The sequence below is a fragment of the Marmota flaviventris genome, chromosome 2 (genome assembly GCF_047511675.1).
Source record: "Marmota flaviventris isolate mMarFla1 chromosome 2, mMarFla1.hap1, whole genome shotgun sequence".
Lineage (NCBI taxonomy): Eukaryota > Metazoa > Chordata > Mammalia > Rodentia > Sciuridae > Marmota > Marmota flaviventris.
The window spans coordinates 172,460,105-172,475,260 of record NC_092499.1 but is presented as its reverse complement, the minus strand read 5'-3'; the positions used below and the strand labels follow the sequence as shown (position 1 = coordinate 172,475,260).

Genomic DNA, 15,156 nt, shown 5'->3' with positions numbered 1-15,156 from the left:
ATCCACTGTATTCAGAAAATGCCTAGACTGTAGCAGCTTTCTATTAAATATTTACTGAAAAAAAGAAATGACTAAATTTGGAAACAATTTAAAGCATAGCTGAAGAAATTTCTTTTCCTGGTAACTATTACTAACTACTGCTCCTCAACAGAAAACTGCTCAGAAAATTATTTAAAATAAACATATAGATGAAGAATTAGAAAGTATTAACTAAATCAGAGATATTGTCTACTTTATAAATCTGTCTAGAACCCATTCATTAATGTACAAATCAGGTGTATGTAAATCAAAACTTCTATTATAAATGCATCATTAATTTAAAAAGTACTCACATATTAGCTAAGTGTAACATAGGCTTTTGTAAAAAGATCTAACAAGTACTGTACTTTGATGGATAAAGTTGAAAAACTTCAGTTTAACTTAATTGCATTAAAACAAAAACACAGAAACCAAAGAACTTTAAAAATGGAAAAGGGGGAACAGGTATTGCATAGAGAATTACTTACCCTTTGTTGGCAGATCCATTTAATTTCTATGTTAAACCCTACATCTTCTGGCAAAGACTCTAAAACCTGGAGTTTTGTTTTTGGTGAAACAGATGGTAGAATAAAAACAAATAAATAAAAGAATTATTATAAGAAGCAATCAATAAGAATACTTTACTAGTAAGGATAAAGTGTTTAATGTCTTCAGTAAAAACCACTATGTTTTCTCATTAAACTGACAAAATGGTTAGTGACCACTATATTAAATAAGACAAATTAAAACAGCAAAAGGAGCAATTTCAAGCAATAAGTGTAATAACTTATAACTACCACCAGAAAGATAGATCCTTAACCTAAAATCCTTTTCACCATTCCTTTTAGAACATTCCATGTGAGTTATAGACAACATCAAGAATTCAGGAAGACATCTTTTATGTATTCTAAATTATATTCAGGTATATTGATATACTAAGGTATGATTACATGAAAACCAATGATTTTTAGCTTGTTTTGGAAGCAATAATACTTTAAAAAAAAAACATGCTGATAATTCTCTGCACCACATACAAATAAATAAAATAAAGGTCCATCAACAAGTAAAAACAAAAATCTGAATTATTTAATCTTAAAACAAATGATAGGGCAACACACAAATATGCTTAGGGCAAAATGAATCAAAATACATTGTTTTTACTTTAACAGATTCAAAACTTCAGAGTGTCATTAACACGTATAAAATATATATATTTAATTTTATAAAAGCAAATAAAAGCACACCAACAAAAAAAGTTAGTGTAAAGAGCACAGCTGGGGCAGGGGATATATAGCTCAGTTGGTAGAATGCTTGCCTTGCATGCACAAGGCCCTATATTCAATCCCCAGCACCACAAAAAAAAAACACTGCCTACCCAGGTGTGGTGGTATATCCCTGTAATCCCAGGGGCTGGGAACAGGGGTGGGCAGGCTGAGGCAGGAGGATCTTGAGTTCAATTACAGCCTAAGCAAAAGGAAGGCATAAATAAGCAACTCATTGATGCTGTCACTAAATAAAATATAAAACAGTGCTACAGATGAGGCTCGGTGGATAAGGAAAAAGTGTGTTATAGTGTTAAGACTATAAAGCATAAAATTTGCAAAAAGATTGTCCTTATACTAAAATTATATTTGATAGTTTTTTGTTAAAATTTCTTTGTGATTACATAATGATAATGGCAAATTAAGTGTGTTAGATGCATCTGAGTGTCACTTATTAGGCTAAATAAATGTTGTCAAACATTCAATACACAATTAAAATTTGTCTATTTCTATAGGGTACACATACACAATGGAATACTACCCAGCCATAAAGAGGAATGAAATTATGACACCTGCGGGTAAATGGATGGAGCTAGAGACAGACCATTAGGTGAAATAAACCAATTCCCAGAACCCAAGGCCACATGTTCTCTCAGATATGCAGATGCTGACTCACAAGTGGGCATGGGGTGAGGCAGTGGAGTGAATTTGATAGAGGAGTGGGGAGAGGAGAGGGAAGATAAAAATGGGAAAGACAGTAGAATGAACTGGATAAACTCTCCTATATTCCTATGATGTGTAACTCCACACACTGTACAACCAGAAAAGAAAGAAGTTAAACTCCATGTATGTAAGATGTCAAAATACATTCTAGTGTCATGTATAACATAATTTTTAAAAATTTGCTTTTCTTTCTATTCAGTAATTCAAAAGGTTGGGAATCATGAGATTTCTGAGAACCAAATGACTTATGGGTTCTTTTGTGACAACATTTTTGCAGAATGAATAATACTTCTTTTGGGGGGGGGTACCAGAGATGGGTACTCAACCACTAACCCATATCCTCAGACCCTATTTTCGTATTTTTCATTAGAGACAAGGTCTCACTGAATTGCCTAGAGCCTCGCTATTGATGAGGCTGGCTTTGAACTTGAGATGCTATTGCCTCAGCCTCCAGAGCTGCTGGGATTATAGGTGTTCGCCACCATGGCTGGCCAATCAATACTTTGACTACTTTAATTATTTAGATTGTTTTATGAATGTCTTCTCAGGTAATACATACCTAAGTGTTTTAGCAAAATACCTCATTACAAGGTCCTTACTGTCACTCCTTTTCTAAATTATTTATCTTCATATTTTAGCAACCAGATAACATACTAGATTAAAAAAAAAATACCCCATTAACACTATAATGGAGTTTTATTCATCCATAAAGAAAAATGAAATTATGGCATTTGCAGAAAATGGGATGAAACTAGAGACCATCATGTTAAGCAGAGTAAGTCAAACTTAGATGGTTATGGGTCATGTGTCTTTTTCTCATATGTGGAAGCTAGAGAGAAAAAAAAAAAAAAAAAGGTGGGATTGTATGTCCTAAAAATCAAAGGGAGATCAGTAGAGAAAGGGTCCAAAAGGCATGGAGGTGGGGAGGGAAGGGAAAAGTGCTAGGAAGGGATATTGGCTAAATTATACTGTTATATATAAATTATAGTGTTATATATTTACATATTGTTATATATAAATTATATTGTTCTGCATGTACAAATATATAACCACAAATCCCATTAGCATGTACAACTATAATGCACCAATAAAAAAATGTGGGGGAAAGAAGAGAATATGAAAATAAAGAATCATCATAAACTGAAAAGAAAAACCTCCACTAATAAGCCCCCATGCCTAAAACATACATTTTTCACATCATAATACTCTGTAATCACCTATTTTTGTTTAAGAAATCTACCACACCTGACATTACCAGGAAAAACAAAACAAAAAAACAAAGACAAGCCAGGCAAGATGGCACACACCTATAATCCCATCAGCTCAGGAGGATGATACAAGGGGAGTGTGTGTATAAAGCCAGCCTCAGCAATTTAGCAACGACCTAAAACACAGGAGACCCTTTCTCTAAATACAAAAATAAAGGGGGTGGGGGTGGGGCTGGAGATGTGACTCAGTGGTTAAGTGACCCTGGGTTCAATCCCTGGTATCAAAAACTCAAAACAACAAAAAAACACCACATAAGAGCAGGTATTAAGAGGCACAGTAGAAACCAAGGGAGACCCATCATCTCTTTTGCACCTATGTGGGCTTTCCTGATGCTTTCAAAAGAATTCCTGTATTAATTGCCTGGTTTTTAAAATTTTTCATCCTAATTTCTTTCTCAGTGAATTTTTGAAATCTATTGTTTGAAAACAATCATTTTTTTAAACATCTCACCCTCTTCCAGCCCTTTTTTTGCCTTCTCCTTCCTCTATATACAGAAATATGTACATATGCTATTCTTACCAAATTAAGCCATTGAGGAAATTTTTATTTATTTGAGATAAGTTATTCTTAAGATAAAAAAGCAGCACAAGTATATCACACAAAAGTACACCTTCTAGAAGCACCAATGATAACAGATTTGCATTAATCACATTATTCACACCATCTTTTTAGTACCCAAAGAACAAAATAAATTGTTCAGGCAATAAGATTAATGAGATAGACTTGTCCTAGTTTTCCTTGGAAACTTACCATCTTAAGAGAAGGAAATGGTTGATTTTCAGAAAAGGAATTTTCTTCCTCAATCATAGATTCTGAAATTTTAAATAACAAAAATTTAGTAAATAAAATGCCATTGTATCACTAAGATTTTTCAAACCCTAAAAAAGTAGAATGAACATATGCTGAAAGTATCATAAGGTCCTTTAATGTCTGAAACGTCTGAAGTCTTCTGGATTATTTTCAACATTGAAAACTGCATATTCTAAACAAGCATCCCTCATAAAGACTAGTTTGCAACATGTAGTATAAACACCATAGTCTGTGGTCTCAAGAGTGATTGTTTTTTTAAACATTGGGGATTGAACCCAAGGGTACTCTTATCACTGAGCTGTTATGCCCAACCCTTTTTGAGACAGCATCTCCCCAAGTTGCCAGGCTGGACTTCAACATGCTATCTCCCTGCCTCAGCTTCCCAAATTGCTAGGATTACAAGTGTGCATCACAGTGCCTGATCATAATACCATTTATCAATGGAATTGAGTTGTGTTATTTTGCTAAGACTTCTATTTAAAATATCAAAATCAGCTCAGAAATTAGATAAAATAATCTATAGATACCAATAAATCATCTTAAGAGATCTAGAAGACAATTTTGCTGAGAAAAAAATTAAAATATCAAACGTTTCTTAAAATACAAACACAAATCCCAATTTATGTATATTTCAAAAAACTAAAAATAAAACTAAAACTAAAATAATGCAAATTTTTCCAGTTGAATAAATTAAAGGCAAAATTAGTTTTACAGTCATTAAATATCTGTAACACTATGCATTTATAATTATGCTTCAGAGATAATCTTTTAAGTCTTAAGCACCTCACAGTTTGTTCATAAAGGCATCCATATTGTGTCAATAACACAACTGCAGACAAACTACTAAAGTGCCCATCAAATGTAGAACACTGTGAAAGTAGATCTCTAGAAATATGAAACCATTTTTCTACACTTGAGAGGCTTAATTGAAGAGCAAGAACATAAACACAAAGGATTCAAAAAGGATACAATAAGCCTCAAATGAATGGAAACCTATTAAACCCTAGGTGAGTAGAAAGCAAAGTGTAATTACAAAGAGATATGGCAGGCAACAACAAGCTTTGAGGAAATGGAGGCAGAGTGCTGAAGTAACCTGCCCAAGGTCATAGCTGATATTTGAGAGAGCTGGTTTCAAACTCTGGCTCTGTAGCCAAATTCTATACTTGATATACTCTAACAATAATGATTAGAACATTTGGAAAGATTTATAAGTACAAAAATTGTGAAGAATTCTGATGGCTTTGCTAAGAAAAATAACAGAATGGTTATTACACATGACATATTTCAGTTAAAAATTAACACATGTATAGCCATCACATCTATAAAAATACATTCAGATGGCCCAGTATTATATTCATTAAAATGACCATGAACAGGTTTCCATATTGGTGCATACCTTGTCGATCTTTAGATTTTAATGCAGTCACATGGTCAAGCTAGAAGACACAAACACACAACATGCAATGAGAAAAACAAATCCTGGTTTATGAAGAGATGGTTAATAGAACTATAACTTGAAAACTCAGGAATTTTGAAAATAATATAAAATGTAGAATTACAAGTTTATTAAGAATAAACACTACGCTAATTATTTTATATACCTAAGGTCATGGTCATTTATATACCTAAGGTCATTTGATCATAAACCTAAGGTCATGATCAAATGCCCAGGTAGGGAAGAAGAATATAAAAATTCCTGAGTCCAGAAACTGCGCATACTTAACTATTTATGTATCTAATGAGAATGGAAAAAAGAATCATGTAAAACTACATGGTACAACCAAAAATACAAAGATCCTAATCAACATTTGTACAAAACCTACTATCAAATAAAAGGCCAACTATAAAACAGAGACAGCCATAAAGAAAAGGGCTACTGCAGAACAAAAGCAATTTAAGATTATGAATGTGAAAGGCTAACCCCTATGGCCTACAAAGACTTATGGCCTAGTTCTTTCAAAAACACAAAAATCAATGACATCCACAAAAACTGTTAGAGAAAATGGATGAATCAGCATCTTCCAAATCATAGCAGAAAAGTAAAGCACACATTATGTATATTAACTAGTCAATCCTGTGTGCAGGAAAAACATAGCCATCTATCAGTAAGTAGAACTTATGAAATGGTAATATACATTTATGCTACTGTTACTACCTTTAACAACTGGAGTTGGTCAAATGTTAGTTCCTTTACTGGAATTTCAAACAATTCAACTGGATCAGCATCAAACTTCTAAAAAATACAAAAAAAAAAAAAAAAAGAGAGAGAAATGGGCCTGTTTCATTATTACTGAAATGTTTCCTCTGGATATGCCTATAATTTCAATTAACTGAATAATAAGAGTAACTATTAGAAAGCCCCATGCAGAAAAATCATTTTTACCTAACATTACCTCCCAGTTTTATACTCTTGGTTTTTTAGGCGGTGCTAGGGATCAAACCCAAGTTCTTGCACATGCTAAGCAAATGCTCTACAAATGAGCCTACCCCCAAATCCCTGCCTTTTTTTTTTTTTTTTTCCCCAAAGCAGGCAGGGAATGCCAGAACAGAAAAGCCTGTGGGGAGTAAGTTGTGGCACTGAAGACACAACTGAGGACACAAGGAAATGTCTGTCAGTCATCCTTTCCCCTGCTTTCTATCATGCTATATACTTTGTATTTGACATATAATCCATGCTACATGCCTAGGAAATCAACATGCAAATTTCTGTTTCTAAGTTTCTAAAACTTTTCAAATGTAAGTCTAGATAAAAATAGCAGCCACGCAAAGAAATTGCCATAACAAAACTGTGCAATTAGCTTTATAAGCAATACTATTTAATAAGAACTCAGATCTATCATGATTCCCCCACAAGCAAATATACTCTTCTAGATTTTAATGCCATAGCAAACATCACATTGTTAGAGGTACCATTATCTTTTGGAAATGAGTTGAGTACCTCCAATAAATAAATCATCAATTCAACAAACACGCTAAAAGTCATTAAGTACATATATATTTATTCATGTACACTGGTACGAACCTGTGTATGCCTAAAGTTTTTCTGGAAGGATACACAAGAAACTATTAAGAATAAGGGAATGAGATCAAGGAAAAGGGGAAGATTTATTTTTTCATTTCATAAATCTGAACTACTTGCATTTTTAAATAGACAAATAATTTCTATATGAAAAATGCCAGCTTAAAATTAAAATCAACCTAAAAATAATACATACACTACTTTCATTCCCCAATTAACTCATTCAGCTTCAACGTCAAAGCAAGACAGTTTGGTGAAAACTGGAGATCAGTAACTCTTCACTAAATTAACATTTTTAGAGATGGTGTTCTCCCACAGCAAAAGCTACTTGCTCCATTCTTTTTAATTATTCTACTTCTTTCTTCATCTGAATACATGTATCTCCTTCCTTCCCTCCCTCTCCTGATAACACTTAACAAAAACAGAAGTATCTTTTTTTAGCTATCATAGCAACCCAAACCCCAAGAACTCTTAAATCCACTAGCAGGCAGACCCAGGTGCGTTGTCTTTTATACAACATATCTGGTACAGTGTTCTACATTGAACCTTCCTAGGTTAAGTTCCTGAGAAATCACTTTAGTTAATTTGTATATACTGAAGCTCAGGGATGAAAAAACAATGACAATTTTGTTTGTACAATGACAACAAACTTTTAAAATTATATGGATTTCAAAATCTCATTCTGAATTCTGCTCTCCATCATATATGCCCTCTTCTCCATTCTCCCTTTCCCTACTGTACCTATGGTCCACATTACTACTTCCCTTGCCTCCAGTCTGTTTTTTCTGAAATTTCTATTTACTAAAAGATTAACCCTGGATTTTAGTTCTTGACATTTCCTTCTCAGCTAAAAAAGTCTTTCATATTTCCCTGGCTCTTAAGTCCATTCCTTCTTCAATGGGACCTTCAATTTTTTACTGTGATTCCTCTTGTTTTATACCGAACTATCCTATAAATTTGAGAAAGAGTATAAAGCAAAAACAGATGGGGGCTTAGAAAATAAACACTGGTACATATACCACCTGGAATAAAAATATAAATTGAACAAAACAGAGACTCTACTTGAGGAAATCAGTACCCATCTCTTCACTATCTTAAAGTTGCCAGAGCTAGAGACAGGAAAATACTGGCAATAATTCACCAAGAAATGAATTGAGTTGACTCCAGTTAATAAATAACTAAAAATATAACAAATGTCCTCGTTTCACACCTTTTAGCTAACAATGAGTTTAAAATAAAGGAATTTCCACATACCTTCTTCATGGTCAAACAACAGGTGAGATCATGATATACCACAGGCACAAAGTCTTTTGAAAGGTGAACATCAAATTCTACAAAGGCTGCACCCTGACAGGAGGAAGCCAAGTATTAGAAAAACATTATCTGGTGTGCAATACATCTAAAAGCACAAGAACATTAAGAAGCTTAATGTTTACTATAAAATTAATAGATCAGTACACAAAAACACCACACTAATTATTTAATACTACATATTAAGCAATTTATTACCTGCCCCCCTCCTTTGTAAAAGCACAACTTTTACCTGGCCAAAAAGAGGGGTGGACATGAATCCACTGATAAACACCCGAGGGCATGTCAGTAACAGTGACAGCATTCATGGGTATCACCTCTGCTACTGCAATTAGCAGAAACGGAATAAAATAGGAACCTAGAATACAGGGTTTCCCCTCCTTGCTGCCACTGCATACTTTAGCATTAGCTAGACCTCAGAGATGATATGAGTAAAGAGTAACCCAGAGACCCTTTGCTCTGCTTCCTAGTTCGCTTTCTTAGAGAATGTCAATAGTGTATTAAAGAAGCTACAACTATTCCTGAACAGATAAAACAAATCAGGCAACAAAAATGATGCACATGCCAAATGCCTGGATGGAGACCTAAACAAATTAGGAGGAAGACATGAATTAGCATTAAGAATATATTTTTAAAAGTCAGATTTGCTGGCCTTGGTGAGCACCTGTGATCCCAGCTATTCTGGAGGTTGAGGCAGAAAGACAGTGAGTTAGAGACTCCCCTGGGCAATATGGTGAGTCCTATCACCAAAAAAAATCCATTCTATTCTCTGAATTAATGCAGATAAAGACTGAGAACATAAACTGACATGTAAATGTATACATTCACCAAAAGTTGGGATTAAAGGAAGCAAGATTTGAGAATTCTGTATGTTACTGACTTGTGATCAACAGAAGTGTTTACAGTGCGTCTAAGTCATGAAATGGTACCTATCTTCTCAGCACATATGATTACAACCAAAGGAGCTCAAGAATTTGGCTAAAGTCTACTTCCTTGTTGATGTCTAAAGCAGAAAATGTAGCTACTTCTATTAAAACACAAACCATTTCTACCAAACAGAACAAACCCTATCACCATAAATAGTAACACCTACTTAACACTTTAATGTACATCTTTCTAGTTTAAATGTTTAATCGTACATAGCTGTACATATCATCCTTCTGGGAAAAATTTTACTAAGAGATAAAATCTAATCCCAAAATTCACGTGAGCTTTAAGAAATAATAACAGATTAAAACACCTTCAAAATTATGTTTTTAACATTAAAGCAAGTTAATAAGCAATTAATAATTAAAATAAGACATTACCAAATGTAACCCATGTGAGTTATAAAGGATTTTGTCAGAATATAGAAGGGTAAATGAAATCCTCCTTCCAAAAAAGCATGGAGACCCTGAAAATTCTTTAAACAGCAGTCAATCACGTTTTTACCGTTAGTTAAATGATACTTAGACTAGCTGGCTACAGTTAAATAAAACTGGTTCCAAATTATGAAATATATACCACAATATACATAAATAAGGGCTGTATTTACTTATTTATTTATTTTGGTACTGGGATTGAACTGCTAAGATTACAGGCATGTCTTACCACACCTAGCAATTAGTATAATCTTTAACACAAAAATAAAACTACTAAAATTTTAAATATCAAACAACTACTATAATTAATTTAGGATGCCATGAATTATAAAATGTATCATTATTATTGTACTGGTGAGGATGTTTCCAGTTAAACCATGACTCAAAGATAAACCGTAAAACCTATTCCAATTTCAGAGAGGTTAAGATATGAAAAGGTCTGTCAGAAAAGATGTTGGTTCACAAAAGTGATAAACACCCAATTACTTGCTGAACAATTTTTAAGAAGGCAAAGTTTAATTGATCTGGAGGACACTGAAACAAGTGAAAATACAAAAATGAGATCTTCCTCCATTTCCCCCTAGTTTAACTTCAGAACCTGAGACATTCTGGTCAGGCACAGAGGAAGGGGTGAAGGAGGAAACCCCAGGTTCTCAACTAAAAAATGTCAAACTGCAGGTGCTAAAAATCAGACTGGGAAAGGAGTTAAGAAATGTAACATAACCTGATAAAAAGTAAATACCAGCTGGGTGCAATAGCACATGCCAGTAATCCTAGTGTCTTAGGAAGCTGAGGCAGGAAGATTGATTCCAAGTTCAAAGCCAGCCTCAGCTGACTTAGTAAGTCCCTAAAGCAACTCAGAAATATCTTGTGTCTAGATAAAATATAAAACAGGGCTAGGAATGTGGCTCAGTGGTTAAGTGCCCCTGAGTTGAATCCCCAGTACCCCCCCCCCCAAAAAAAGGGGGAATACAAGGGACCATGATGAACTTTACAGAGCCTGCTGGGGTGCACACAATCTGTGTACCACATTCTTAGGGCATAAGTCACAGCTGCCCTGTCCAACTCCTCATGCCATATTGCTGGTCAGCTGCTTTGATCCCAGGCCCCAGAGAGGAGTGTAAAGGAGGGAACAGAACAACCACTGAGATCTCAGAAAAAAGGTCTTGTGCCAGTAGGTTCAAACTCACCCCGCCTCTATTTATAATCTTAGTATATACAATGGCCACCTGAAAGCAGTTGCCCCTTGTATTATTATATACATAGCACCAGCTGCACATACACTGTTCAGTAAATAAATATTCCAATCTGGTTTTGACCTTTAAAAAAAAGTGAATACCTGAATAAATACATCATTCAGATAGTAAATATCAATGCTTAGTGGAAATTTTTTTAAAGAAAACAACTCAAAATCTGTTAGATGAAAAAAAGATGCTTATGATCTTATTGTTCTCATCCCAATCTTTACCACGGATTGAAATATAATGCCAAGACATAGTCTTCACTTAGAAACATGTTCAAAACAAGCATAAATATTCCTCTTTAACATACTAATGTAGACTGGAGGAGATCGTCCTGAGCCACATTTTTCTAACTGAATAGCCCAAAGTATTTAAAGAAATAAGGTTACTTACATGACTAGCAGCATTTCTTAAAGAAGCAATAGTATTTTCTTGAACTTTAGCCAGCCTGAAATAAAGAAGAAACATGCTATCACAAACTACAGAAAAAGAGTCAACTATATTTTTTAAAAAGTCAACTATATTTTATTTGTCTTTTTGTGGTGCTGGGGATTGAACCCAGGTTCTTGTGCATGCAAGGCAAGCACTCTACCAACTGAGCATATCCCCAGCCCTCAAAACTGTATTTTTAACAATGGAAATAGTATTTATTCTATCTTGAAGCTAATTTTGCTATCCCCAAAATATGACTGTGGAAAAAAAAAAAAAGGACTGTAACCACACTTGGCTAATGTGTACATTTATTCCATAAATGAAAGCTCTAACAACTATAGATACTTATAAGCTGAAATATAGACACATGCTACACCACAACATATACTTCTCCTATAATAAGGATTTTCCCCCGCTTGGAACAAGTTAAGGTAACCAATTAAGGAAAACAATTGTTTTCAATGTCATGAAAAAAGAGACGTAGAAACTTGTTCTTTGAAATAAAACCTCCAGACTGTGGGGGAAACACTGATACACCAACAGGATAGAAGTATGAAAAGTTTATTTAAAGAACAAGAAAAAAAGGGAAGACAATTTACTTTGATGGAGCCTAAGGATGCTTCTTTCTTAAATGGTAGTTGATTTGTTTTATAGACTTAATCATAATCATGACCCCAAGTCCTAAAGCTATCACATCATCACTTTATTTATTTGGGATGCCAGGGATTGAGCCCAGGGGTGTTTCACCACTGAGCCACATCTAAAGCCCTTCTGATTTTTTGAGACAGGGTCTTACTAAGACTGGCTTTGAACTTGTGCTCCTCCTGCCTCAGCCTCCTGTGTAGCTGGAATTATAGGCATGTGCCATAGCACTAAGCAGCAGCAGTTTAAAATAAAAGGAATGGAATTAAAACTACCAGTAGAAAGCCAATGGCAACAAGCTAGAGTACTTGTAAATAAATAAAACTCAAAACTAGAAGGAACAACCAACTGTACCAGGCTGAAATTTGTGTGTCTGTTGAGAAGAGATGAGGCATCTTTCTGATGAGGTGTTGGCTGAACAAATAAACACACCCTGAGTTTACTTAAACTTTCTTGGAGTCATGGATACTTAACTAGGAGCAGAACACTAGGGAACATCCAAACCCTTCCATTTTAAAGAATGGCAATGTGCCCAAATCAAGAAAGACACAGATTCTCAAGAGCAAGCTTTACTTCCTGGCTTTGTGGTTCTAATGTCTTTCTCATCATCAATTCAGTATAATATCAAAGACTAATCAGAATCTTAGGAGATTAGAGTTGGGCTTTAATTATTTTGAATTGGTAATCCTGATTGTGAAATTACATTTAATTCCCCAGATGATAATAAAAGCATCATCTGACCCTTTTGTGGGTCAAACCAATCTAACCTTATAAACTACTGAATGCCAATTCTATGCAAATATTCAACCTACTGGGCAGTTGTTGTTGAGTTCCCTGCACCTCTGTGTCCAACATCCAGTGGTATTCTTGGCTTCCAATACTTAGAAAATGAAGATTTCATGTCACAGTTGTATCCTGGTAATGGCTTAATAATGATAAAGTCAACTTCCATAGGAAGAAAGAGGGAGGGACAAAGAAAAATGGTTAAAAAGTTCATTATGAGCTCAATGACATTTAAAAAGCACTTAAACCAGTTTAATTAATCTCTATCAAACAGAAAATAATCAAGTCAAAATTGATTCAAAGTTGTAGAAAATTTAATAAACATACTTAACTTCTTATTATATTAGTTAATCTAAATTCTTATGTTAATAATGTAAATTATTAATCATTACTATTCTCAAATCCTCAATTTAGAAATAATGAAAAATTCTAACTTAACTTTAGCTTTACTTGTCAGGACTTGCCTATTTTTCTAAACTTACCTCTCACTTTGCCTATTGTTTTCCTGGAATTTCTGCTCATGATGGGAAGAGTAAGAATTCCAGCACTCTTCCCACTCTCCGCAATGGTGGATGATAAGAGACAGGCTGTGCCCACATGTCCAGGAAGGGCATCACCCTGAACTACATGTTCACTGAGATCTTCCTGAAAAAATGAGATTCAGACAGAATACTCTGAATTCTTAAATGTTTTAAATTCATGATCAAAGAACTCTCTTAAAATCAACTGACAGTCTATGAAGGACTGATGAGGAAGAAATAATCAAACTTATATCCAGGTAATTTAGATAGCTTTTTTGTTCTAAATGATATATTTTCTTCACTTCTGATCTAATATGTATTAGGTGAATATAAAGCACAGTCTGAAAATCTCTAAACACTTTACAATGAAAGACCAAGATATACACTTCTAATAAATTATAATGTAAATTACGTTCTCTACCAACATGTCCACATGGTGGCCTCTAGGGATAGTAACTCCCAAGGAGACCAAGTGCCTGTTTTCAGATTACAGTTGGTATTTATCAGCCTTATCTATGGAAAAAAAAAACAGTTGTTTCTAAAAATGCCAACCAAATGAAAAGTTAGGTGTTTAAGAGGTTTTTATTGGGAAGGGTGGGAGAGAGGGGTACTGGGGATTGAACCCAGGGGTGCTTAACCACTAAACCATATCACACTGTAGTAAGGACCTTAGGGAGGTACCAGGTATTATTTGTGAGAGCATCTGAACAGCTAGTGAGATAACAAGTTTTAGTGTAAGTTAACACAAGTAGCTTTGGAAAGTTGGCAGCACTGATTCTGCATAATCTAGCACAAACTTTCTAACTAGATTTATTACACATTTATAACACTGAGTAAAATTACATAGTCCACTGTCACAACAAATCCTCGTAATAAAATACCTCAGTGAAAGACAGATTTTTACCATGAAGAGGATTCAATAATGCTAATTACATCAGATTATCTGCCAAGGGTCACACAGCCTTCCTGGCCCTCAACTTATCTTTGAAAGCTCCTTTAGATATATTTCATTTATATTTAGATTAAGAGGCATGGACAAAAACAAATCCAGTCTTGATTTAAAACATCAATTCTACTGCAGTTTTCTTAATTATTTTCCTAATAGTACTTAAAATTTGTCACCTCTGAGTTTTTAAAATCTGCTAAAATTATATTGGAGCCAACACCTAAAGAGTTCTTATAAATCATGGCTTTAGACAAATCAGTAAGCTCATGCTTGCATTCTTTTTCAACACCTTCCCTAAAACTACTCACCTCAAAAAAATCAAAGATTAGTTCCAGGTTATCTGGTTCCATTGTCTGTATGCTATACTCTGTCCAGCGATCAGGCTGTAAGCCATAACCACATTCTGGCTGTGAATGCCTGCACTTGAACTCATTGTCACTTATTAAAGATATCTCCAAGGTATTGGACATTTTGTGAAGAAGAGTGGGAGACACCCTATCATCATCATCTTCCTCTGGACCCTCTAGTGTAAGCTTTACCCTGAAAAATAGGAAAGAATAACGAAATGCAAAAGTGGCATAGAATATAACTTCATAGAAATGTTACTTAAACCTAAGTGTTCGCTGGCCAGGGATATAGCTCACTTGGTAGACTGCTTGCCTCACATGCATAAGTCCCTTGTTCCAATCCCCAGTACCACCAAAAAAAAAAAAAAAAGAGTAAGTGTCATTCCAACATGCTCAAATAACAAAAATAAGATATTACATTAAGGCTACAAATAGATTAAGGCATTAGATGTGCTTTATCTACAAATATTT

At 34.4% G+C, this 15,156-nt stretch overlaps 1 protein-coding gene across 4 annotated transcripts in view; it reads right to left on the bottom strand.

Moving 5' to 3' along the window:
* Gpcpd1 (glycerophosphocholine phosphodiesterase 1) overlaps positions 1-15,156 on the bottom strand; it is a 52,301-nt gene that overhangs the window by 10,816 nt on the left and 26,329 nt on the right. For all 4 annotated transcript variants that reach the window (XM_027955058.3, XM_071608764.1, XM_071608765.1 and 1 more), the window contains 9 exons: positions 14,647-14,878; positions 13,354-13,516; positions 12,901-13,033; positions 11,408-11,462; positions 8,356-8,448; positions 6,238-6,315; positions 5,479-5,518; positions 4,023-4,084; positions 507-572 (listed from right to left, as the gene is read on the bottom strand). In XM_027955058.3, coding sequence (XP_027810859.1) covers positions 507-572; positions 4,023-4,084; positions 5,479-5,518; positions 6,238-6,315; positions 8,356-8,448; positions 11,408-11,462; positions 12,901-13,033; positions 13,354-13,516; positions 14,647-14,878 — 922 coding nt within the window. The remainder of the gene's footprint in view (positions 1-506; positions 573-4,022; positions 4,085-5,478; positions 5,519-6,237; positions 6,316-8,355; positions 8,449-11,407; positions 11,463-12,900; positions 13,034-13,353; positions 13,517-14,646; positions 14,879-15,156) is intronic.